Raw genomic sequence first — 25,325 nt, 5'->3', positions numbered from 1 at the left:
CGCTCTGAAGTGCCGTTTTTCAGAGCGGTTTGCGTTTTTCCTATACTTAACATTGAGGCAGAAACGCATCCGCAATCCAAAATCTGCAGCAGCCCGGGAGTATGCGTTTCTGCAAAACGCCTCCCGCTCTGGTGTGCACCAGCCCATTGAAATACATTACCCTAGCGGATCCGCACCCGCAAGCGGATCGCAAACCGCAGCGGAAACGCTCTGGTGTGCACTAGGCCTGAATGAAGAGGATTCTCTATATTACCTTTCTTTATATTACACACAACTGTATATATGTGAGCACAGTGATATGTACACACTCATAGTGATTACACTGAGAACATATGTGGGCACTTTCGTGTATATAATTTTATGTGGATGTAATTTTTAAATATATATATATATATATATATATATATATATATATATATATATATATATATATATATATATATATATATATATATTTGTATGTAAAAAAGCAATAACCATCACATGAATATATTGGAATAGAATATTCAGTGGCCTCGTTTCTTCTGTCCTACAGTGTTTGATTGCTCCTGTTTATGGCCTGATGAAGTGGGTTGAGCCCACGAAACGCGTTGCAAAATATTGGAGTATATAAAATAAAACGTTATTTTGTCGAAAATCCGACTTTTTTGCCTGTGTCTGCATCAGGGAGGTAAGTCCACCTATTACCTCCCTGTCTTTTAAACATTTTATCTATTTTTACACTTTTGGCGCCTCTGTTACATTGCTTACAATACAGTGTCCACCCCTGGTGGAGGGGAATTGGCCCCTTTTTCCTTATCTACAGAAAGCGACTTCTTAATCCTGAGCGGGGACAGGTTTAATCTCCCCGCCTGCCTATACAGTGGTTACCTGGAAGGTAACCCAGACTTGTGAGTATCACTCTTACATTCACACACCCTAACCATACTGCCAGTACATACTACACCATATTGGGCTCTCGGTGTCTCCCTCCCTTTACAATAATAAAGGTTATGTTTAACATGCACTAGTAACATATGTGTGAGCCTGTAAAACAGCTTTTTTTTTATTACCACAAGATAAACAATACAACACAATGGTGGATTACAGCTGATGCAATCAAATCAAAATCAACTACAGATTCTTACATAGATGTGGATGAAATGTATACACATTACAAAGCATTGAAGGGAATCTGAAATAAAAATAAACTTACTTTTAATTGCCGTTCCACTCTCACTAAAAATAGCCTTTATTATTAATCTATTGAGACTTGAAACTCCTCCATCGATGTTGCTATCCGCCAGCCCGGCTTCATTCCGTTCAGCCCCTTTTGTCAGATTTCTGCTTCAGAGCATGTCAATCGGTGGGTGATGTGTGGCACATATGGTGGCTACGCCCCAAAGCTCAGCGGTTCTGTGATTATATTTGGAGTGAATTTGCCTAATATTTAACTTAAATACTCCTATAGACCCATCTGTTATATGGATTGGTAATACGTCACCAGGTGTGAAATATCCCGCTTACCAGTTCATCCAACATGTTATGGCTACGGCCAAGAGGCATTTAGCTGCTAATTGGAAAACTTCTGCTCTGTCCACCGACACGGTCTTTGAGAATTTGAATCAGGCCATGCTCTCAGAGCATATTTTGGCTAAGCTTAAAGATAATCTGAACTGTGGGGACCCGGTGGAACTGCACGGAGGGCACGGATGGCGTCCTCCGTGCATTCAAACATGATGCAGGTACTTAACTTTTTTTTTTGCATTTGGCCTCGTAAGTCCTTTAAGCCGCCTGGAGATACTAGTTTTGCTGGTTTAATGTTTTGTGGTCTGACTTTTCTTAAACAAAACCTGTAATGGAAAAAACCAGCTCTGAGGGATACTTACCTCGGGAGGGAGAAGCCTCTGGATCCTAACGAGGCTTCTCCGTCCTCCTCCGTCCCCTCAGTTCAAGTGCCAGGGTCCCCCAAAGTGCGGCGAGGTAAATATAAGGCGAAGTAACTCTTCATTTGGGTTAAGGTGGAAATAGCCGAACCCAATCGATCCGTTTTACTGTGCAGGCTCGAGTCCTTTTGCACCTGCGCAGTAGAGCAGATACAATCGGGTTAGGCTATTTCCGCCTAGCCTGAACGAAGAGTGCTGTTGCGCCTGCGCTGGATCCCGGTGTGGTAAATATATAATTCCTTGTCAAGCTTGTCGGGGGATTGATTGAGGAAGTATTTGGGGAAGCCAGCGCTGGATTCCCTGAACCTATTTGGGAGGGGGAAGCCTCACTGGGACCCTGAGGCTTCTGCCTCCCGAAGTGTCCCCCAGAGGGTTTTTTTTTTTTTTTTTTTTTTTTAAATTACAGAGTCTCTTTAAAATGTTCCCTTACTTTCTTCCTCTCCCTCTTCTTTCTTTCTCCATTCTCGCTTTCTTTTTGCTGGGGTCTGTTGGCATGATGTGGTTGACACTCACAGACCCAACTTTTTTTTTACCTATTCTTTATCTGCCATTCTTCTTTTTTTCTTTAGTTAGTATTCTGTAAAACTATATTTTATTGCATTATCAAGGTGATGTATTATTATGAGCGTTGCTATTTTGTGTGCACCTCACTGCGTAGGGGCGCAGTTTCATGTATTGTACCCTTGATTGTCATTTTGAATGTTTCTCTAATAAACACCCTTGAAACTAAAACAAAAAACAAAAAAACTCCAAGGAACAGGGCACCTGAGCACATGAGAGTGACTTCTGTTATTCACCATGCCAAAGACAAAGGAAATCAGTTTGGAGCTCAGTAAGATAGTTGTTGCTCATGATAAGGGGGAAAGCTACACTCATTTCCAAGCAATTCACAGTGAGTGTCTAGAACTGCTTTATGTTGCATCATTATCAAGTACAAGGAGACAATTTTTGTAAAAAACAAACCTGGCCATGGCCATAAGGGCAAGATTTCTAGAACTCTGGAAAAGAAATTAGAGAGATGTCAGCAAGCAACATCTGCCAAGATGACTGTTGCTGACCTAGCCTCTCCTGGAGTTGAGGTTTCAAGGAACACAGCTGTGAGGGCTCTTCGTCATGGTGTGTTTCCAGACCATCGTCCCAGAAGAACCCTTTTACTCAAAGAGCGGCACATCACAGCCTGACTGAGGTTTGCCGTGAACATTTGAAAGGTAAAGATGAGTTTTGGAAGTCTGTGCTTTGGTCTGGTGAGACTAAACTGGAACGGCTTGGGCACATGGATGTTGTTTATGTTTGGCGAAGAAAGGGAGAGGCCTTCAACCCCAAGATCAGTTCCCACAGTTAAACATGGTGGTTGGAGCATCATGCTGTTGGGCTGTTCCTAGCCTCAGGCAGTGGGAGCCTAGTTCAGGTGCATGGCATCATAAAAAAAGAAAATTATGTTGACATTTTGAGGGAGAATATGCAGAAATCAGTTCGTAGTCTAGGCTTAGGCCCAGTTCACATCTCCGTTTTTTTGCGGAGCCGGCCGTATGGATCCAGCCATCACGATCAGGTAAAAACTGTCAGTTTTTACAGCTAGTGTGCTGTAAGCTGTCAGCTTTCTATTTGTTCCTATGTAGCTGCAAAACTTTCCGTTTCCATTCGGCTGAGCAAAACGGTCTGGAAAATTGGGACCTGCTGCATTTTTTGTCCGTTCAGCGGAAAGGACAACGGAACCATATGGCCAATTCCGTTGACAAAAGCGAATGTGAACCGAGCTTAAGGTAATTGCAGGGTCTTCCAATGACAATCACCCAAAAGTAGTCCAATAGTTCCTCAGGAATACCAAAACCAAGATCCTGGAGTAGCCCATCCAGAGCCCCGATCTCAATCCCAAAAGTGAATGTCTATACTCTGAAATCATGCAATTTGGACCAGCTAGAGCAGTTTGCAATTGATAAATGGCCCAAAATCCCTTAGGAGACCTGTGACAACCTAGTAAAGAACTACTCTAAGAGACTGTTGTCAGTTGTGGCTCAGAAAGGGCACACCATTGACTGTTATTGGCTAGGGGGCTAATAATATTGAATGTCTCCTTTTTACCCTTTCTTGTTTCAACTCGTGGTATCAATAAGATATCGTAATTAAACTTAGCGGACAGTTATTTTATAGTATATTTGTTTCCAAAAAAACAAAAACACTTGTTAATGGTCATTTTCATGGAGACATTAAGAGTTTTGTCCAATTTCATAAAGGGGGCTAATAATTTTGGCCTCAACTGTATACAATGGTTTTGTTTCAGCAGGTATTTTTTCCACTTCAAGTTTGCTTTAGCCTGAGAACACCCTGCAGTGACAACACAAGTTCTGCCTTTCATTTGTCCTTATAGGATGCTAAAAGAGTGAAAACATGCATATGGAAAACCACTATGGCAAGGATTTTAGTAGAAACAGTTACAAACCCCAGTTCCCCTTCACCGAAGTGCTTCAGGTTACATGCAGCAGTATACATGTACATGTATAAGACTGTATTTTAAAGCCAAACAGATCCGGTAAAGCGGATCATCTTCTCAGCTTCACCGGATTCGTATGGCTTGGTCCACACTGGCAAATGGATCCGTGAAAACAGATCTGGTCACCGGTAGTTTAGATCAGTTTTCACTGCGGTCTGCTGAACAGGTGGGTGAGGGAGGGAGGGTTTCTTACTCAGGCTTCCGTCTCTTCCCCTTGCATCACGTGACTACCACGCTTCCTTCTCATGCCTGCTCAGGAGTCTAGCCTACCCACATACCCCCCAGATTCCCACCCCCAGTGAAACATAACCCCATCCCCCCAGTGAATTTTGGCCCTAGAACGGTCTGTTGCTTCACTAGTGTGAAGAAACCTTCAATTCTCTCATTGCACCCTATGCAGGGCTTTAGCTTCCATTTCTGGTCCGCTGGGCTCAGCGGTCCGGAAAATTTGGTACTGCAGCAAAGTTGCGTTCCATTCAGCGGAACGTACGCAACAGATCCGCAGAACGGACGCATGTTAATGGTTCCATAGGTTAACATTGGATCCGTTCCGTTTCAACAGTATCCATTCCCTTCCGCTTTTTAATGCTAATGTGAACTGGGCCTCAGGGAACAGTCTGCACACTGGATTTTTGTATGCTAAAGTGGAACTCTGTGTTGATCAAACGTTAGTTGTGACAGGAATCCTTGCTATATTTATGCAAAATGTACACAAGCCCATTTAGGTACAACACTGGCATAAATTGAGAGCTCTGTAATTATTTTAAATAATGAGAATAATTGCTCTTGTGATTTCCATTTCTACCTCATGCACTAGTAGAATAGTAGATTATATGCTATAACTACGCAATGTCAGAAAGCAATTCTCACCTGCGCCAGTACTGGTCTCCACACGTATTGGAATTTCCCACTGTTCAGTGTATGCAGGTCCATGGTTGTTAAGTAAAGTATACAATGCCTGCGCTGTCAGCACCACTTGCGGACAGTACTTTGAAACCAGCTTAGCTGTGTTGGAATCTGAGGTCACACTCTGTTGAAGATATTGGATGCAATTAGTGCCTTTTTAACTTAAGGTGGCCATTCTATCCATTCAGAGCATGCACAGGAGCTGTGACACTTGAGTAGGCCCTATACGGTCCACATGATGATAAAGGAGGTGCAAACCTAGATTTGGGAGTATCCAAAAGGGTCCTTCTCCCACAGAGTGCAGAAGCTTGTGTACCAATTCAAGATGTGTGTTTACCTTCAGGGGGACTATGCAGAAAAATAACTTATGTTCATGTATTTACAGTTGCCAAAATTAAAAGGGTATGTTGGTTTTACTTTTAGATTTTGCCTTGAATCTATGTTATCTAACCTTTCTGAGCCAAATGAAGAGTGTTTGAACTCACAATGAAACTAAAACCAGAAGGTGGTAACATGTAATGATGGCAATAGAGTATAAGGCCTGGGGACCCACTATCAGCCTTTTCTAAACTACAGTGATTTGAAAAGCTCTTGCTAATGTAAAGCTATGGGTGATTTTTATAAAATCCCATGGCTCAAGTGGGATCACACTTAAACATTACATTTGCAAGAGCTTTTCAAATCATAATACCAGGACCATAATACACTATTTTTCTTAGTCTTATGATACTGTTTTGGTGCCACCATTGATAGCCAGGCATACATGCACACTGGACATTTTGTGATCCTGCAAGGTGGATACCTAAATTACATAAAGCACCTGTGATAATTCTAGATTATCACCTGAGCGATTCATATCCTAGTATGTGTACAGAGCTTAAAATAAAAGAAGTGTACCGGTAAATGCTGGACATTATTCATCCCACAGGTTTCCATGATAGTGTTGGATCTAGGCTATGCTCTTACTAACACAATATACACTGACTAACACCAAGAGAATGATAAAATCTCACCTTCTGTATCCTTCCAGCCTTTTTTGAAGGCGGCATTGCGCGGGAAACATTCCTATAGGATGTTGTGAGCGGAATATCCTCTGTTGGAAATCTAACTTTCACAAAGTCTACTGATCCCTAAAGAAAATAAAATGACAGAACAAATACATTTAAAATGACAGCTCAAAGGTGACCAATTACTATAAAGAGAATTAAAGTACAGTCACAAATGTTGGAATGCTCTTATTATTTACTAGTGTTTACTACAATACGAATAGTTTTGTGCAGGAGAACAGAGGCGCCAAAAGGATAAAAGGAAGCTAAATGAGCTTAAAAACCAAATTCTTGGTAAATAGAGGAGGTAGTGGTGGACTTACCTCCTCCAAGTAGACACACAACGACTGTAGTAAACACAGTCAATATATTTTATTTATGAACTCCATATATGCAACGCGTTTCGCAGGTTTGATCCCGCTTCATCAGGCAATAACAACGGAGCAATAGCATATGTGGTCAGTAGAAGAGCCAGGCACCTCTGTCATGTGTTTACTACAGTCGTTGTGTGTCTACTTGAAGGAGGTAAGTCCACCACTACCTCCTCTATTTACCAAGAATTTGGTTTTTAAGCTCATTTAGCTTCCTTTTAACCTTTTGGCGCCTCTGTTCTCCTGCATAATATTGAGTCCACCCTGGGTGGAGGGTTGAACCCCTTTTTCTTATCCACAGAGAGCGACTTCTTATTCCTGAGTGGGGTCAGGAAAATCTCCCCACCTGCCTTTACAGTGGTTGCCTAATGGTAACCCTGGTTTGTGAGTATTAATATTTACTCTATCTAGTAACCATTTACCAGTACATATTACACTATTGGGGCTCTTGGTGTTCCTTGCTTTTACGAATAGTTTTGTGGTTTACAAGTCATAAAGACAACATTAAATCATGCAAGGTTTAGAACAAATATAGAACTATTCAATAGCAACACAAAATGCTTTGGCATTGCTATATTAACAATTGTTACAATAGAGCAGTGATTCTTAACAGGCAGACTAAATAATTTATAAAATCTGCTAGAAATCTCTGAACCTGCCTAAAACTGGCTGAAAGGTTTTGATCGACTTTAAGTATCAATGACGGATTGTCCATAAATCGAATTGACTACCTGAGTCCAAGCGGTGACTGCAGTATGTCATCCTGAATTAAGTGGAAAGTTATATGGTAGAGGAAGAAAGCCCTTAAAAAAAATAGCACCTCCCACAGCAAAATTTGAAAAAAGTACCGGTATAACAAAAAATCTTTATTCAACATTGGGTATATTAATAATCACAGTACTGATGATTCAATAAAGAATAAAACCATTTAAAAACCAAGCAAATATTCCAACATGATCCCTGCTGCATATGAAACAATCACTCTAAATGCAATATATTGTACAATGACACAATGCTGCTGTCAGATATAAAACCCCACAGTAGGCTCAATATTGAGCCCAACAGGGGGAGAACCCAGGTTCAGTATACAACCTAGTGTGATGCAGGACCAATAAACAACACCTGTGCAATGAAGAAAAAAAAAAAAAAAGATCCCATTAGTTCCGCGAGAGTCACCTCGCTTTATCAAGGAGAGAGGACGCATCCTCTCTCCTTGATAAAGCGAGGTGACTCTCGCGGAACTAGTGGGATCTTGTCCTCTGAGGGGATTCCTTGTTCCCTGCTGTGCTGCTGAGATTGACTTCACCATTTCTGGGCTAAGTATCTCCTATTTTTTGCACTACTCCACTTTATGCTCTTTTCCCTATGGGCTGCTCCTTTGCCTTAATTTCTTACTAGGCATCTTATCACTAGTAATACTGTATACTTGGATAGCAATTGTGCACTTTATTTCATAATCTTATATATGCGATATTTATTCGTGTGTTTTTTTTTCTCCCCCTTCTTCATTGCACAGGTGTTGTTTATTGGTCCTGCATCACACTAGGTTGTATACTGAACCCGGGTTCTCCCCCTGTTGGGCTCAATATTGAGCCTACTGTGGGGTTTTATATCTGACAGCAGCATTGTGTCATTGTACAATATATTGCATTTAGAGTGATTGTTTCATACGCAGCAGGGATCATGTTGGAATATTTGCTTGGTTTTTAAATGGTTTTATTCTTTATTGAATCATCAGTACTGTGATTATTAATACACCCAATGTTGAATAAAGATTTTTGTTATACTTTTTCAAATTTTGCTGTGGGAGGTGCTATTTTTAAAGGGCTTTCTTCCTCTACCATATAATTGCTCTTGTTTTGAGCCCTAGCACACACAGTTATCTGGTTGAGGTGTTGCAGACACTCCCTAGAAATTAAGTGGAAAGTTAATCAGTTTCACTCCAACTTAACATTAGTGGCTAACCGACTGATACTTCTTGATCAGTATTCCAACTTGGACATGCTGATATTTCTCCAGATTATTTTACTTCTACTTCTCCCCCTTATATCAAGCTAGCAAAGCTGAAATGGTAGTACTTGCTAAAGGCCTGTCATTCTTATTCTGCCCTGCAAAAAAAACAGATGAGATTAAGCTCATAGAAAACCTCTCAAGATGGTTAAAACATCTTGAAACCTCTGGTCTGTAAAAAACCTAGTTATCATGAAGTATAGCACCAACCTCTGTAAGCAAACCAGAGGTGGCTAAAAGAAAAAAAAAAAGTTACCCAAGAATAAAGCTCACAAGTACAGCAACTGGCTATGCAGGCATGTCCAGACTCTGAAGGCATTGTAGGCCACAATACCATCATCAAGGAAGATATTGATGTACAAAGATTCCACATCCATAGTGGCAAGAATGGTTTCCTCAGGCACTGGGTTGATGTAGGCCTGTTGATTAAAGTGAACTCAAGGTGGTGAGCAAAAAAAAAAAAAAAAAAAAAAGTTAACATACCTAGGTGTAAAAAAGCCTCCGGCTCCTCAACTCCACCACCACTGGCCTGCACACTCCTTTCAATTCCCCTAGCTGCAGTTCATGCACGAATGCAGCTGCAAATTATAAGAGGACAAGTGGCTTTGGCTTACTGCACAGGTTTGGCTGTACTCATTCAGGTGCCCTATGGCTGCACCCGTGCATGGTGGGAAGCGTGGCCACGAAAACATATCTGAAAAGCTCTTCTTGGATATGTTCAGAGGGTCTGTGTGCAATTACGGTGGGGTCCAGGAGGACACAGGAAGCTTCTGGACTATCCAGAGGCTTCCCCTTTACCTAGATAAGAAAATAACTATTTCCTTTTTACATCGCCTCAGGTTCACTTTAATCAACTGGCGTCCATCCACCCAGTGCCTGAGAGAACCATTCTTGCCCTTTGTGGATGTGGAATCTCTGTACATTAACATCCCACATAATGGTATGGTGGCCTAAAATATCTTCAGCATCCGGAGGTGCCTGCATAGCTAATTGCAGGACTGACAAGATTTATTCTTACACACAATTACTTTGTTTTTGGACAAGACCTCTATTTGCAACACGAGATTAGCAATAAACTCACCACAGTATGAAAATATATTTATGGAAAAAATAAAGGAGGAGCCCCTCAGTACATGACACACAAAACCTGTGGCCTACTTCCACTATATAGACATCTTCCTGATCTGCAGATGAGGAGGACCTACCTCAATTCCAAAGGTGTTTCAGTGACTACCATCCCCCTATCAAACTTAAATAAAGCCACTCTTGCACCGAGATCAATTGCTGCCTAAAACAACAAGTGCATCAGCTCTGTTGCTAACTTCTGAAGTGAAATTTGCATTTAGGGCCCTGCCAGACTTCATTATTTGGTATGTGGAAAATGAAAAGTGGATCTTCTCTGCTAGTAGTAAATAACCCTACAAACACTTAAAGGACAACTGAAGTGAGAAGGATATGGAGGCTGCCATATTTATTTCCTTTTAAACAATACCAATTACCCGGCAGCCCTGCTGATCCTCTGGCTCTAATACTTTTAGCCATAGACCCTGAACAAGCATGCAGCATATCAGGAGTTTCTGACATTGTCAGATCCGACGAGGTTGGCCACAGGCATGTTTCTGGTTTGATTCAGACAATACTTCAGCCAAATAGATCAGCAGGGCTGCCGGGCAACTGGCATTGTTTAAATATGGCAATCCTCCATATTCTTCTCACTTTAAGGGACTCCGAGCACCTCTCATGGGCATGCCTTTAAGACTCCGACCAGTACTGCAAAGTACTTAAAGATGCATACCTTTCTGTAGCTTGTGCTCTCCTCTCATTTGGTGCCTGAATCGCCGTTCTACACCAAACAGTTTTTGTTTGATTTCAATTTAAAAATCGCGGCTGCCATCTTGGCTATGTTATAACTTCCAGGTCACCCCTGTCTTCTCTGTTAGAGAAGTGCATCACTGAATGAAGCAGAAAGAGGAAGTGACACGCATGGCCATTGCAAGAGGCTCCTCCAGAGGGGTCATAGCACGACTTTGTTGGAAGTCGTCTGGCTTAAAGGCATGCCAATGAGAGGTGCTCGGAGTCCCTTTAAGAAAATAGCAAGCATCCAGGCAAGAAGGCTTCTGATGCCCTGTTTACCAAGTCATTAAAGGTATCACCAGAATCAACGTTTGTTGGTTTGATGTCTGCATTTCTGCCCTGTTGTAATGAATGATAATTATACTTATTTAATTTTTAGGAGAAAATCTATGTACCTCCTTCTGATGTTCAAATGTACATGAACTGTGTGTTCTAAGATTTAAGATATTTTGTCAGTCTATATGAAAAATCCAAAAAGGCCCGATTGACCGAAATTTACCCTTTACATCTTAGGGCTGGTTCACACGGGAGTTGGACAGGCGATAAACGACAGTCTCATTGCTCAAGCGCCATTTATCTAAAGAGACTAAGGGGAAGAAAAAAAAAAAACCTCTGTGGAGCATACTTACCTCGGCAGGGGGAAGCCTCTGGATCCTAATGAGGCTTCCCCTATTCTAAGCATCATGGATCCAGCACTGTCCCCCCAAACCCACAGGCGAGAAGGATGTCCACTGTGGTGCATTAGCACCTGCAACATTTACCTTAAAGGGAACCTAAACTGAGAAGGATATGGATTTTTCCTTTTAAAATAATACCAGTTGCCTGGCTCTCCTGCTGATCCTGTGTCTCTAAAACTTTTAGCCACAGCCCCTGAACAAGCATGCAGATCAGGTGTACTGACTGAAGTCAGACTGGATTAGCTGCATGCTTGTTTCAGATGTGCGACTCAACCAGTACTGCCAGGCAACTGGTATTGTCTAAAAGGAAACATCCATATTCCTCTCAGTATAGGCTCCCTTTATCCGGGTCCAGCGCAGGCGCAGTAGCGGCTTTCCGATTGGGCTCAGGTGGCGATAGCCAAGCTCCATCGGGTCTGTTTCACTACGCAGGCGCGAGCTGCCTGCGCTCTAACCTGAACTTCCCAAATGGAGCAAAGGCATTGGTAGGAAAGAAAATGAGAGGACACTTACAGAACAAGCCGAAAATGACAATTATAGAATGTAGTGAAGTGTGTGTTTACTTATGTGAAGAACTGCTTGACTGACATATTGGCGACGGCTGATAAACTGCTGTTCCTTACCAGTTTGAGAAGACACTTCTCCAGATTAAGTGACAAGTCAGGAATAAACTTCCCTCCCAGAAGGCTTGTGATGTCTTGAACAGCATAAAGCTTAGGGTAGTTAGTCACATAAACTTGGCAGGATTTTATCATTTCCTGTAAATCAGTAGATAGTAATGAACACAAAAGTCTAGGAGGACATCAAAGTAACAATGAAATTACAAAAGTACATTCAAACTGTACTAATAGTTATGAAGAGATAGAAAATATTTGCAGGTGTCACAACCTCTGGCTCACTCCTTGAACGGGGATCATTTTGCACCTGCCACTTACCCACGGTGGAGGGGGGAGGGCATGATTTCAGCCACTAACTCCCCCACCAATTCTGTTCAATGGATGGGGCACTCCTACAGCACAATATTAAATGTGCCTGCGGTATTGTGAGATGTACATTCACATTAGCCTGTTTGGAACAGATCTATTGCAGTGGGTGGAATGCAAAGAAAAAAACTTTGCTCGATCAGCTGGATGAAGCTGTTGCAGACAGAACAAATAGGAGCATATAATAACAGACTGTCAGTTCTCAGCAGGCTGCTTGCTGGGCAGGTCTTGCACGTTTTTACTCACCTGTCTCTGTCACCACTGCTAAGGTGCAATGCACAGAAGAAGCGCCGGTATACAGATCCGAGCCCCAACAGAAGCAGTAGGCTCCCCCATTGGATTGTAACAGACCATTGAGAGTCCTCCCCGATTTGAAGGGGAATTCCCATTGGACTGTTAAAAACCAATGGGGAGTCTGTAGTTTCTGATGAGGCTTGGATCTGTATACCGGCACTTCTCCTATACAATGGACTAAGCGCCGGTGCCAGAAGGGGTGGAGGAACGCGATTGTGGAGGCGACAGGTATGCCGTACAGCTGGCAATGTGTTAGGAAACTGAAAAACTGGAAGACCAACTGATACCATTATAACAAACTGATCTGTGTAAACGGAAAATGGATCCGTTTTTACAGATCAGTTTTTCATCCGGTACAGTGTGAGCCCAGCCTCAGATGCCCACCCTAGCTAGCAGTGGTTAAAGGGCACTTTATTTCTAAGTAAGAAAAATAATGATATGGGTAAACATGAAAATAAACAAAACAGAGCCTAACCACGGGGCATCAAATCGCCTGCATAGTTAGCGAGAGATATGCCGTAAGCTCATTCACTTGTGTAAGGAACAAATTTAACTGCCGTTTTTAGAAAGCATTTTTCTCCATACATAGAAGTGGAAGGAAGAACTGCTCCGATCATCCAGAGGTCCCTCGTGCAGCTGCCTAACTATCAACCGAGCTACGCAGCTTCTCACTAGAAGCAGCCTGCAGAGAAACAGTACCAATTTCTGTGCAGATCTGGCCCACATTCAGTCCTAGAGGAAAAGGGCCATAACAGACGGTCACGTATTTGCATATCCTATGAGGTTTGTAAAATGTACCATGGTATATGTTGGCACTTCATAAATCAATAATAATTATACCGGATTCCTCCACAACTCATTATGTGAAATCTAAGCACTCATTCTTACTTTAGACCAAGCAACATGCCCAGTTTCAGCCATTTCAATCTCTTTAGAAAAAATTATGGAATGCAAGCTGGCCTGCTTGACTTTCTAATTACCGTAGTTGGATGCTTATCTCAAAATAAATTGTTATAATTTGGTTAATATACTTAGGCAGAATAATAGGTACACAATAACAATGAAACAATGGTGATGAAGTAATGACAAAATGATACACAAAGCAACACAGGGAACCTGGTTTACTACAGTTTTCCTTAGCTGGATAACACTAGCAAACATAAGAGATCCAGCAAACCAGGCCTGGAAAGAGATGTTTACTATCAGGTAGCCTGGGTGGACATATAGGCACAGAAAGTAGTGAAGATTACTGAAAGGTAAGCAAAATACCAGCTGAATGACTGTAAGCTTGCGCATACACCTGCAGTAACAGAAAAAGCTGAAAACCTCTAGTCTGGCTCCGGGTCATGTGATTATGTCAACTAGATACTGAAATATTGCCTACTAAGCTGCATGCTGGGAGCTTTACATCTGCAGAGGCAGTAACAGCCCCTGCTACGGTTTCTCTACATTTGCAGAAGCTGACTTTTGCATTTATGCATTTTTTTTAACATGATAAACATTTTAAAGTGATGTCACTGATTCAGAGCAAGAGAATACCTAGATTGAAAAGGTGAATTAAGTTTAGGAAAAAGGATACTCTGTAAAATAAAAACTACTACCTAGTTGGCAATTGAAAATATGGATTTCACTAAAAAAATAAATAAAAAAAAATGTAAGTTTAGGTCTGCTTTAATAAATCCAACTAGTCCTGCATGTAACAGCAACAACACAAACCCACTGCCTTTTTGAGAACAGCATCATGTTCTCAGGTAAGGGCTTCAACTCTTTGCCTCGATTGTTCAGAAATGGGCCGTGGATCACCTTAGGCTCTATCGCTATTCCCCAGTTCAAGAGAACATGTATATTCAACCAATTGTTCCTTTCTTAACCACTTCAGCACCACAGGGTTTTTTGCTTAAAAACCAGAGCAATTTTCACATTTCAGCGCTCCTCCCATTCATTCACCAATAACTTTATTGCTACTCATCAGATGTAAATGATCTATATCTTGGTTTTTTTTGCCACAAATTATGCTTTGTGAGGGTGATATTTGCTTTTAGTAATTATGTTATTATCTGTGCATTTTAAAGGGAAAAATTAGAAAAAAAAAAGAAAAAATACACTATTTCTCCATTTCCATCCACTATAGTTTTTAAATAAACAATGTTACCATAGGTAAAACCCACATATTGTATTTGCTAATTTGTCCTGGTTATCTCAACATTTAAATAATGTTCCTAGTACAATGTATGGCGATAATATATTAGTTTCTGGTTTGTGTTTTTTGATTTCTCATTGTACTCTTATCAGTAATTAAAAGCCCTTATCTTCATGATTAACAGTAATACACTCTCATGGCATACATATTTTAAAAGCTAAGTCCCTAGGGTAACTATGTATTCTCTTTTCAATGCTGTCACTTTTGGGTTTTTTACAAGTATTTATTTAGGGGTATAGAGTACATGAAAATAACAGTTTTATTGCTTTTCATTCAGTTTTTTGGTAAAAAACAAACAATCACATGACTTAGCTCTCAGTTGTCAAACAACACAAAATCTATTCTCTCTCTTGTCACGGTTAAAATGATACCCTATATACATAATCAGATAGCTTATTGGGCATACAGCACACTGTTTACCACAAGTACGCCTATCTACTCCCCTGAGCTTCAGATGAAGTTTTGTGGGGAGTAGATAAGCGTAGCAAGGGATTCAAAGTGGTTAAAGCACACCTAAAGTGAGAGGAATGTGGAGGCTAACACATTTCCTTTAATACAATGCAAATTGCATGGCAGCCCTTCTGGTCCTCTCCCTCTACTACTTTTAGCCATAGACCAAGAACAAGCATGAAGATCAGATGTTTCTGACTGGAGTATGACTGGATTAGCAGCATGCTTGTTTCAGGTGATTGATTCAGACTATACTGATGCCAAAGAGATCAGCATGACTGCCAGGCAACTGGTATAGTTTAAAAGGGAAATATGGCAGCCTCTCACTTAAAGTTCCCTTCCAAGTGTACCCAAGGAGGGATGTTTCTAATGATTGGGACACAGAGGCATGTAGTGATATAATCACATACCTCTGCGTCCTTCACATTCTTTTGTTGGTCTTCCCTGGCCGCTGCACTGCTTGTTGACAGCTCGAGAATGGAAGGGGCGTTCTTTTCAGGAGAGGGCAACCTGCAGAATTCCTTCTCAGACGTTAAAGAGAAGCTGTCAGCCATACTATCTCAGAAAAAAAACAAACACAAATATATAAGTAGATAAATACTTGCTCTACTTACATAACATATGTATTGTACTGTCCACATTTTGATCTTAGTGATTTTTCTATAGTAAGAAAAGAGAAAATCCTTCTTAGGATTCTCCATTTTAACTGTGTCTATCTTAAAACCAATCCTGATGTCATTTCCTCCCTTACTCCTCTCTGCCTGATTGTGTATGCATTGCCCACCCCCATCTCAATCTTCAGGCATTCCCACCCAGCTCTGCAATAGATAGTGCATTGTCTCAGCATGAGAAATATTGGCCAATCAGAGAGGAACAGAGGTGTGGGAGGGGAAAACCAGAGGAAAGAGTCTTCAGCCAGTCAGGCTGCATTAGTTAAGTCTGAGGGAAAATAAAGAAGTAAAAAGCAAACAAACCCCAGCATGACCTGCAACTTCCTTTGTGCAGCAATGTATCAAATAAGTCAGGTAAGCTGAGGAATGATCATTTATCAACAAGAAAAGTTATAGTGATTTTTAACTTTTGGATTGCCTGGTTAGCATTCTTATTACTTGTTTACCAGATAAAAATAAGGAACTGATTTTTGATTTTATGCCCGACAGTTACACTTTAAAGAGAAACTCCGACCAAAAATTTAACTTTATCCCAATCAGTAGCTGATACCCCCTTTTACATGAGAAATCTAATCCTTTTCACAAACAGACCATCAGGGGGCGCTGTATGACTGATATTGTGGTGAAACCCCTTTCACAAGAAACCCCTTCCACAAGAAAAGTTTTGAACTTTTGTCAGTTTCCTGTGGGAAATAGCTGTTTACAGCTGTTTCCAACTGCCAAAAACCATGCAGCAGCTACATCACCTGCCAACAGTAAAATGCTCACTGGAGTTCCTCTTTAAAGAGACACTGAAGCGGAAAAAAAAATATGATATAGTGAATTGGTTGTGTACTATGAAATTACTAGAAGATTAGCAGCAAAGAAAATATTCTCATATTTTTATTTTCAGGTATATAGTGTTTTTTCTAACATTGCATCATTCTATAATATGTGCAGATTACACAACACTCAGCATTCAAAATGAGTCTTTCAGAGCAGTCTGTGAACTAATGACCTCTCCTCTGGCAGAGGAAAAGTAAATAGTCCAGGAACAGTTGAGATAATAAAAGTCAGATAACAGCCCTCTCCACGACTAACTTAGTCGGAGAGCTTAATGGCTTGTTTGCATAGAGATAACAACTGGAGTTTCTCAACTCTTCCTGTACTGGAAACAATTAGACTGATGTATCTGATCTTAATGTTTTATTTCTTAGCTGTGCTACACATACAAATCATAATATCATCATTTTTTTTTTCGCTTCAGTGTCTCTTTAAGAACAATCCTCCTCCACCGCCCCTTCATACGGCTTCCCTCCTCTCTGTGCTCTGCATGGAGAAGCAGAGCACAGATGCAGCATTGTGACCCCGGCATAGCGGACATTCATTTCTCCTAAACCAAAACCAGCAGATTGAAGACTGCAGGAGCGGCAATACTTGATCTGGCTCACCCCCCAGATCAGGTAGTATGTTTTTTTTTATTTTTTGCCACGGTCTCTGGTCCACTCTAAAAATGGACACTATAGTGAGACTCATGCAAAAAGGCTGCCTTTTGAATTAAGGCCATATTAGCCACATGCTCTTTCTGTCGTGTGACACTACTACAGCCAGAAGAATCAGCACGATTGCTAGGGACTTGTCACTCTTTAAAAGAAAATAAATATGGCATCTTGCACATCCCTCTCTCTACAGGGTCTTTTTAATGGCTTTGATAACTAGAATGGGTTAATGCACTACTGACAACTCTCATTGATGAGACTGAATTAAGCAGCAAGATTTTCCTTATGGGGCTTAGATGTTGCAACTCAAGGTTATACATCCAGCACTACCTACGTTAGCTGAAACCTCTAAGCTCTGCGGTCATTCCAGCGTGGTGAACAGTAAAGTAGCTGCAAAAACTGCAAACCAAGATATTCACTAGAGAACTGAGCTAAAATTCTAAGACCCTTATTTGCATGCTCCAGTGCAAGTTTCCCTTCTCCCTGTACTTGTGAAAATAAACTTAACAGATAATTAACTGAATGTGTAGTTCTAACAGTAGATTTAAGTTTCCTGCAGTCTGTACCCTCGCTGTCGTTCACAGATCATCCGGTCCCCCGCCGTAGCTCAGTTTCGTTTTTGGGGATTAGACAGTCACTGGGCCAGTGTGCCTGCTCGGCCCTGGCCGCACGCACACTCAATCACGCTCCCACCGCCGTGGCTATCCTGCACAGGCACAGTACGTGTTCGTATGTACGTAGAGCGCTTACTGCACCTGTGCAGAACACTCATGGCCAGTCGCCGAAAACGGAACTGAGCCACGTCGGGGGACCAGATGATCGACGAGTCCCTACGAGGGCACAAGACATCTGCAGGGGGCTGGTGTAAGCCCCAGGTAAGTGAAACTTTTTCCCCATCTCAGTTAAGGTTCACGTTAAGACAAGAGGAGCCGTTCTAATGTGAGGTGTGAACAGCAACAAAGTCAGTGAGAGGTAGAATCTAGAAGAAGGTAGAATCTAGAACTAAAATGTAACTAAATTCCATATTAATGTAAGCGCTCTTGTTGGCAGTATGATACTACTCACCTGTATGTAGAGTGCAGCATCAGCAGGCAGCACATTATAATCTTCCACACAGCTCCGTGCAGCATTCTGGAGGAACTTCTGGAATTCAGCATGTTCACTGCTTGCCTTTGATTTCAAGAACTGAAAACAAAGGAAAAAAAATACATGCAAACACTGAAGATTAAATATAAGGGGGGGGGGGGGGGGGGGGGGGGGGGGGAATCTATAAAAGCAACACATAAACAACCCTGCACCAATCTTGCCAATTCTATACAGCCGTGCAGTAAGCAGTACAAGCACCCACCTGCTCTGGTTGTTCCTCACTACCGGTCAGAGACTAATCATGGAAATGTGGGGGGAAATAAGCCAAAAGTTGACATTTGTGAGAAAAAATATGATTTGCAGGGTTAGCTATCCCAAGGTTCTGGTCACCCGGACCACTCAATCTGTGTAGTCTAAGCTTTCCTAGATGCCTACAGCATGACTGTTCAGAATGGGCAAAATCAATATGGCTCTATTGCTGAGGTGGACTCTAATACTACTAAAATGCAAGATATAGCATGGGGATACAGGGAGCTAAACAACTGCAATCAGTTAAAGTGGACCACTAAGAAGTTATCTCAAAGCCCATCTAAAGCCAAAGTTTAAAAAACAAAAAACAACTGATAGTTGGGTTAGTGCTATAAGAAGTACTGCCCTGCAAGTCTCACCATGTAAACTCCATATTTTCTATAGTTTGGTAATTACTAGCATTTCTCTTTTCTCTTATGTTAGACCTTCATTATTATAGTAAAGAAGTCTGAGCATTGCGTAGACAAACACTAGGTGGCACAAGGCGTAGGTCACACATCTACACTATGGGAATACAGTTTTGAAACAAAAAACATACATAATGTAAAACCTTATAGCACTAGCCCTGCTGGCATTTTTAAATTTTGACTTTAAGTGGATCTAAATTCAGAATCTTCCTCTCTGCTCTACAAGGTTAGGCACAGAATAACCTTTATGGGTTAAATGCTTTATTACAATTTACAGAAATGCTAAGAAAAACAAAAACCCGGAAGATTTAACTGAATAACTACTTTTTAGGGTTAAATCCTCTGTCTTTTCCTGTATTGACAGAGCCACAACACTGTGAGTCAAGCTACTGATAAGGCACTCCTACAGATAAATGCAGCTAAATAAGTGCAGTTGATGTTTCACTGAGTGCTATGCAAGAGTTCAGGTCCGCTTCAAAGTGGAACTTCAGCCTAAACAAACATACTGTCATTAAGTTACATTAGTTATGTTAATTAAAATAGAAGGGCAATATAATCTCTAACCCAACCGGTTTTAAAAGAAACAGGCAAATGTTTGTGATTTCATGAGGGCAGCCATCTTTTTGGTTGAAAGGAGGAGACAGGGAGCATAAGACAATTCCAACTGTCCTGTGTGCGGATCACCCCTCCCAGCTGCTTGCGCTAGGCTTCAAATCTCAAATTCCAAAAAAAAAAAAAAAAAAAAATTTGCGCCAAAACAGCAGAACAAGAACAAACATCAGAAATCCCATCACGCTTTGCAAAGCATCAGGGGAAAAATGCCCTGGTAGATTTCTTTGATGGGGCAGAGCTTAGCTTCTGTGCAGCTAAAAATGAGGCTTGGGTAAGAAAAACAAAGTTCTGATGCTGTGCAACTGTTAAAGAAACACCAAGCCTTTTCAGTGCTGCTAAGTAGATTTTTAGTCTGGAGGTTCACTTCAAGATGGGCTAGGAACACTGAAAACCAATGTTAATTAATGGACTAATTCCCATTTAAATATTTTTATTTTATTTTTTTGCATGCAGAAAAAAAAAAAAATTACTGACAGCACTGAGTTTTGTTTTAGGTTTTGTTTTTTCTTCAGCTGCTTAGTGTGTCAGTCACGGATGACCATATAACATACATAGAAGAAAGAACAATAGATGTCATATATTTCCCAGAAATTCATCATTAGAGTAGAAACAACAAGTCTACCTGATGAAGTGGCACTTTATAGGTCGCCTGAAGAAACAAAGTGGCCAATTTTTAAAACAGGCAATAATGGGTTTAAGATGTCTTAAAGCAGGGGTCTCAAACTCAATTTACCTGGGGGCCGCAGGAGGCAAAGTCGGGATGAGGCTGGGCCGCATAAAGGATTTCACAAAATCCCGTCGCAAATGGCCCGCGGGCCGCAAGTTTGAGACCCCTGTCTTAAAGGGAACCAGAGGTGAGCGTGATATGGAGACTAACGCATTCATTTCCTTGTAAACAATGCAAAATTGGAGAGTTCATATACGCTCTACCCCCCTCACCTCCAACCAGGCGGTGCAGGATCTGGGAAGCCAGGCCAATCCAAAAGTACAAGCAAAGAAGGATCCACAGGCCAGACCAGGTAGATGAAAAAAGCTGACAAATTTTATTTGAAAACAATGCCAGTTGCCTGGCAGCACGGTTGTAAACAATGCCAGTTGCCTGGCAGCACGGTTGATCTCCTGGCATCAAGAATGTCTGAGTCACAACCCTGGAACAAGCACATGGCGAGTAATACACGGTGCTAGGATTATTAGAAAAAGCAAGTGGACTAATAAATGGATAAACTTGTTAGAACACAATGATGTGACAAGGCTTACCTCAAAGTGGTTGTATTCCTTCATTTGCAAGACATTGACCGTGTGTTTTGCACTGTTGATAAATTTAATCATCAGTTTAACATATGTGTCCTGCTCCAAGGCTGAAAGTGAGGAGAAGTGAGGGTACGGCACACAGGGCTCTGGGAAAGGTGGGATGCTCTTTGTAGGAGCTGGAGCAGCAAAGGCAGCTGGGACATCAGGGACTGCAGGGAAAGGCTCCGGAGGATCTGTCTTGGAAGGAGTGTGTTCAGATTCTTCCGAGGATGGTCTTGCAATAAAATACAGAGGAGAAACATTTTCAGAAAACGACCCCAAAACATTGCAGAATTGCATTATCACACAGTATTCTTGGGATTGGTAAACCACATGCGGATCCAGAAATCAGATCAACCCACAGTGTTGTTGATGTTATAATTACTAACGTTACGCTTCCACATTACTTTGCGCTCTCAGTTTTTTTGTTTTGTTTTGCTGCACATGTTGTGTAATGTTTTAATAAAATATTTTAAATCAAAAAACATGATTGGCACTTTCAAGCAAGATCCTGAGGGTTCCTCTCATATAAAATTGATCCATTCTTTGCACATAGTGCAATATGTGAACAGCTGACTAATATTATCAGTCACATCTTTGTGCTCGACAACCGACAGTATTAGGTTGGATCCATTGCTTCAGATTAGTCTACAAAGGAAAGTAGACAGTTCATATGCGTTGCGCTTCTTGATATTAGCATGTACACACAATGCAGGCCCCCCTTCATATCACCTCTGGGGCAGAGCTACAGAGTGACGTCATACGCAGTGCGCAGGTTGTTGGACGGCTTATTATTATTATTAATTGTATTTATAAAGCGCCAACATATTACGCAGCGCTGGACAATAAATATATACAATGATACAAGGATGACATACATAGGGTTATACACATAGAACAAAGTTATACATACAAATTGTACAAAATACATGATCATGCGATATGGGCTGGTTAGGTAGGCCCAGTAATACAAGTACAGGCTGTCATAGGACAGGAGCACATGATCCTGTAGATTACACTAGGGAGTGGAGGACCCTGCCAGAGGCTTACAATCTAAAGGGAGGGGTGGAAACACTAGGGGGGGCTGTTAAATATTCCTTAGAGAGTTACTGTGTGGTAGGAGGTGGGTAGGCCATCATAAAGAGGTGGGTTTTGAGGGCTTGCTTGAATGTGTTGAAAGAGGGAGCAAGTCTGATGGGTGGTGGAAGGGCATTCCAGAGGGTGGGGGCAGCTCTTGAGAAATCCTGCAGGCGGGCATGGGAGTGTGAAATGCGTGGGGTGGTGAGGCGCAGGTCGTTGGAGGAACGGAGGGGGCGACCTGGTGTATACTTGTGAACAAGCTCCGAGATGTAGGGCAGGTTTTGTGCACAGATTTATACGCCAGGCATAGAATCTTGAAACTTATCCTGAAACGGATAGGGAGCCAGTGCAGGGATTCACAAAGGGGAGATGTGGATGCAGAGCGGTGCGAAGAATGGATGAGTCTTGCAGCTACGTTCATCACTGATTGAAGGGGGGCAGTGCATTTCAGGGGAAGGCCAGAAAGGAGGGAGTTACAGTAATCAAGGCGGGAGATGATGAGGGCATGGATGAGCAGTTTGGTCGTGTCCGGGGTTAAGAAGGGGCGGATCTTGAGATATTACGGAGGTGGAATTTGCAGGCTCTGGTGATGTTTTGGATGTGTGGGATGGAGGAGAGGTCAGAGTCCAAGGTGACACCCAGACACCGGGCCTGGGAGGTAGGGAGAATGGTTGTGTTGTCGATTGTGAGGTGGAAATCTGGGATGGGTGCAGCAGCATGGGGTGGAAAGATCAGGAGCTCAGTTTTGTCTAGGTTAAGCTTTAGGAACTTAGCTGACATCCAGGAGGAAATTGCTGAGAGACACGAGGAGACCTTGTTTATGGTGGTGGATGAGAGATCAGGGGTATGGAGGTAAATCTGAGTGTCATCTGCATAAAGGTGGTAATTGAAGCCCAGGGAGGAGATAAGCTTGCCAATTGAGGAAGTGTATATGGAGAAAAGAAGGGGGCCTAGAACAGAGCCCTGGGGGACCCCAACTGAGAGGGGGGCAGGGGTTGAGAAAGAGCCATTGAAGGAAGTGGTGAAGGAGCGATTGGATAGGTAGGAGGAGATCCAGGCCAAGGCAAGACCATGGATGCCCATTGACTGTAGTGATTGGAGGAGGAGGGAGTGGTCAACAGTGTCAAATGCTGCAGAGAGGTCAAGGAGGAGCAGGATGGAATAACTGCCTTTGGCCCTGGCAAGGGTAAGGTCGTTGACCACCTTGGCGAGGGCTGTTTCAGTTGAGTGTGCAGGTCGGAATCCAGACTGTAGGGGGGGTCAAGTAGGGTATTGGTGTTGATGTATTGGGTAATGCGCTGGTGGACTAGGCGTTCGTGGAGTTTAGAAGCATAGGGAAGGAGGGAGATTGGGCGGTAGTTTGAGGGTAGGGATGGGTCGAGTGAGGGTTTTTTCAGCAGGGGAAGTACAGTGGCCTGTTTGAATGCTTTGGGGAAGATGCCTGTGGAAAGGGAGAGGTTGAACAAGGAGGTGAGGACTGGGGCAAGGCAAGGGAAGTGGGGACGAAGAGTATTCGCGGGTACCGGATCACAGGGAGAGGATGTGGGGGGGGGAAAGCCACTAGCAGCAGGCTGACTTCATCAATGGTGGCAGGAGCAAAAGAGGCGAGGGGTGGATCAGACAGGGGAGCAGCTGGGAGGGAAGGCAAGGGGACAACCTGAGAGGCATTGGGAAGGGAGGGATGGAGGAGGGAAATTTCATTGCGTATTGTTGCAATTTTAGTGGTGAAGTGGTTGGCAAAGTCATTGGCTGAGAGGGAGGAGCTGGGAGGGGGAGGAGTGGGGTTGAGGAGGGAATTGAAGGTAGCAAAAAGCTGTCGAGGGTTGTAAGCTTGGGTTCCAATCAGTGCAGCAAAGTACCTTTGTTTAGCCTCAGAGAGGGCAGTGTGGAAGAGTAACAGTTTGGCCTTGTAAACTAGGAAGTCAGAATTGAGATGTGATTTCCTCCATTTCCGATCGGCTGCTCGAGTTTCTTTCCTGAGGTTACGTGTGTGGATGTTGTGCCAGGGTTGGGGGTTGGGTGGCTTGATAGGGCGGAAGATTGAGGGGGCAGCTTGATCTAAAACAGATGAGAGGGCAAGGTTATAATGTGCAGCCGCTTCATTGGGGCATGTTAGGGTAAGTAGGTGGGAGGAGAGGGAGAGAAGGGGACTTGCTAGGACATTTGGGCTGAGATTACATAGGTCTCTCTGCCATCGACCAGGCTGAGGGGTGGGGAGAGAAGTTGTTGGTGGGGAGATGGTGAAGGTGAGGAGGTCATGGTCAGAGATAGGGAAAGGTGCGATGTCCAGGTTACTGAGGGAGGAGGACTTTGAGAATGAGGTCAAGAGTATGACCAGCGCGGTGGGTGGTGGAATTTGTGTGCTGAGAGAGACCAAGGGATTTGGTGAGGGAGAGTAGCTGCTTGGCAGCAGTGGAGATAGGCTCATCAATAGGTAAGTTGAAATCCCCCGAGTATGATGGTGGGGAGGTCAGAGGACAGGATGTGGGGGAGCCAGGAGGCCAGGTTGTCCAGGAAGAGTGAAGTTGGAGCAGATGGGGGGTGATATAGGACCGCAATGATGGCTGGGAGAGGTTGGTACAGGCGGATTACATGGGCCTCAATGGATGAGAAGTGCAGAGAAGGGAGCGGTGATAGGACCCGGAAGGTGCAGGGTGCGGAGAGAAGCAGACCCACTCCTCCTCCAGACCTGTTGTCAGGTCTGGGGGTGTGACGGAGATGCAGTCCCCCATAAGAGAGAGCAGCGGCTGCAGTACAGTCAGAGGGGGTGAGCCATGTCTCTGTGAGGGCAAGGAAGGTGAGGGATTTGGAGAGGAAGAGCTCATGGATGGATGTGAGCTTGTTGCGGATAGATCTGGCGTTCCATAGACCACAAAACAGAGGGAGAGAGTGCCTGTGGGTTGTATGGATGGGAATGAGATTATTATGGTGTGGTCTGCGGATGCAAGAGGAGTGTGGAGGGGCTGGAAGGGGGGTGTTTGGGAGTTTGGGGACCAGAGGGGGTCTAGGGATGGGTGGGTTGAGGATGGAGGGACAAAGTACTGGGACCAGCTGGAGAAGCAGGTAGAGGAATAGCATGTGGTAGTGGTTTAAGGGTGGCAAAGGGTTGGTAGGAATATGGTGGGTGAAGTGTGGGTGAGCCAGAGAAAGGACAGGGGGGAAGGGGTATATTACGTTGTGTGGTG

At 42.9% G+C, this 25,325-nt stretch overlaps 1 protein-coding gene across 4 annotated transcripts in view; it reads right to left on the bottom strand.

Moving 5' to 3' along the window:
- The window catches only part of ICE2 (interactor of little elongation complex ELL subunit 2), a 140,129-nt gene that overhangs the window by 90,381 nt on the left and 24,423 nt on the right, over nucleotides 1-25,325 (bottom strand). For all 4 annotated transcript variants that reach the window (XR_011030328.1, XR_011030327.1, XM_068275695.1 and 1 more), the window contains exons 3-7: nucleotides 21,028-21,295; nucleotides 18,422-18,541; nucleotides 11,904-12,038; nucleotides 6,336-6,452; nucleotides 5,287-5,446 (exon numbers count right to left, since the gene is read on the bottom strand). Coding sequence is in view for 2 of the 4 variants with exons in the window: in XM_068275695.1 (XP_068131796.1) it covers nucleotides 5,287-5,446; nucleotides 6,336-6,452; nucleotides 11,904-12,038; nucleotides 18,422-18,541; nucleotides 21,028-21,295 (800 nt within the window). In the remaining 2 variants the exon portion in view is untranslated. The remainder of the gene's footprint in view (nucleotides 1-5,286; nucleotides 5,447-6,335; nucleotides 6,453-11,903; nucleotides 12,039-18,421; nucleotides 18,542-21,027; nucleotides 21,296-25,325) is intronic.

The sequence above is a fragment of the Hyperolius riggenbachi genome, chromosome 3 (assembly GCF_040937935.1).
Source record: "Hyperolius riggenbachi isolate aHypRig1 chromosome 3, aHypRig1.pri, whole genome shotgun sequence".
Taxonomy (NCBI): Eukaryota; Metazoa; Chordata; class Amphibia; order Anura; family Hyperoliidae; genus Hyperolius; species Hyperolius riggenbachi.
The sequence above is the reverse complement of the archived record's forward strand: the minus strand, read 5'-3'. Positions and strand labels throughout refer to the sequence as shown.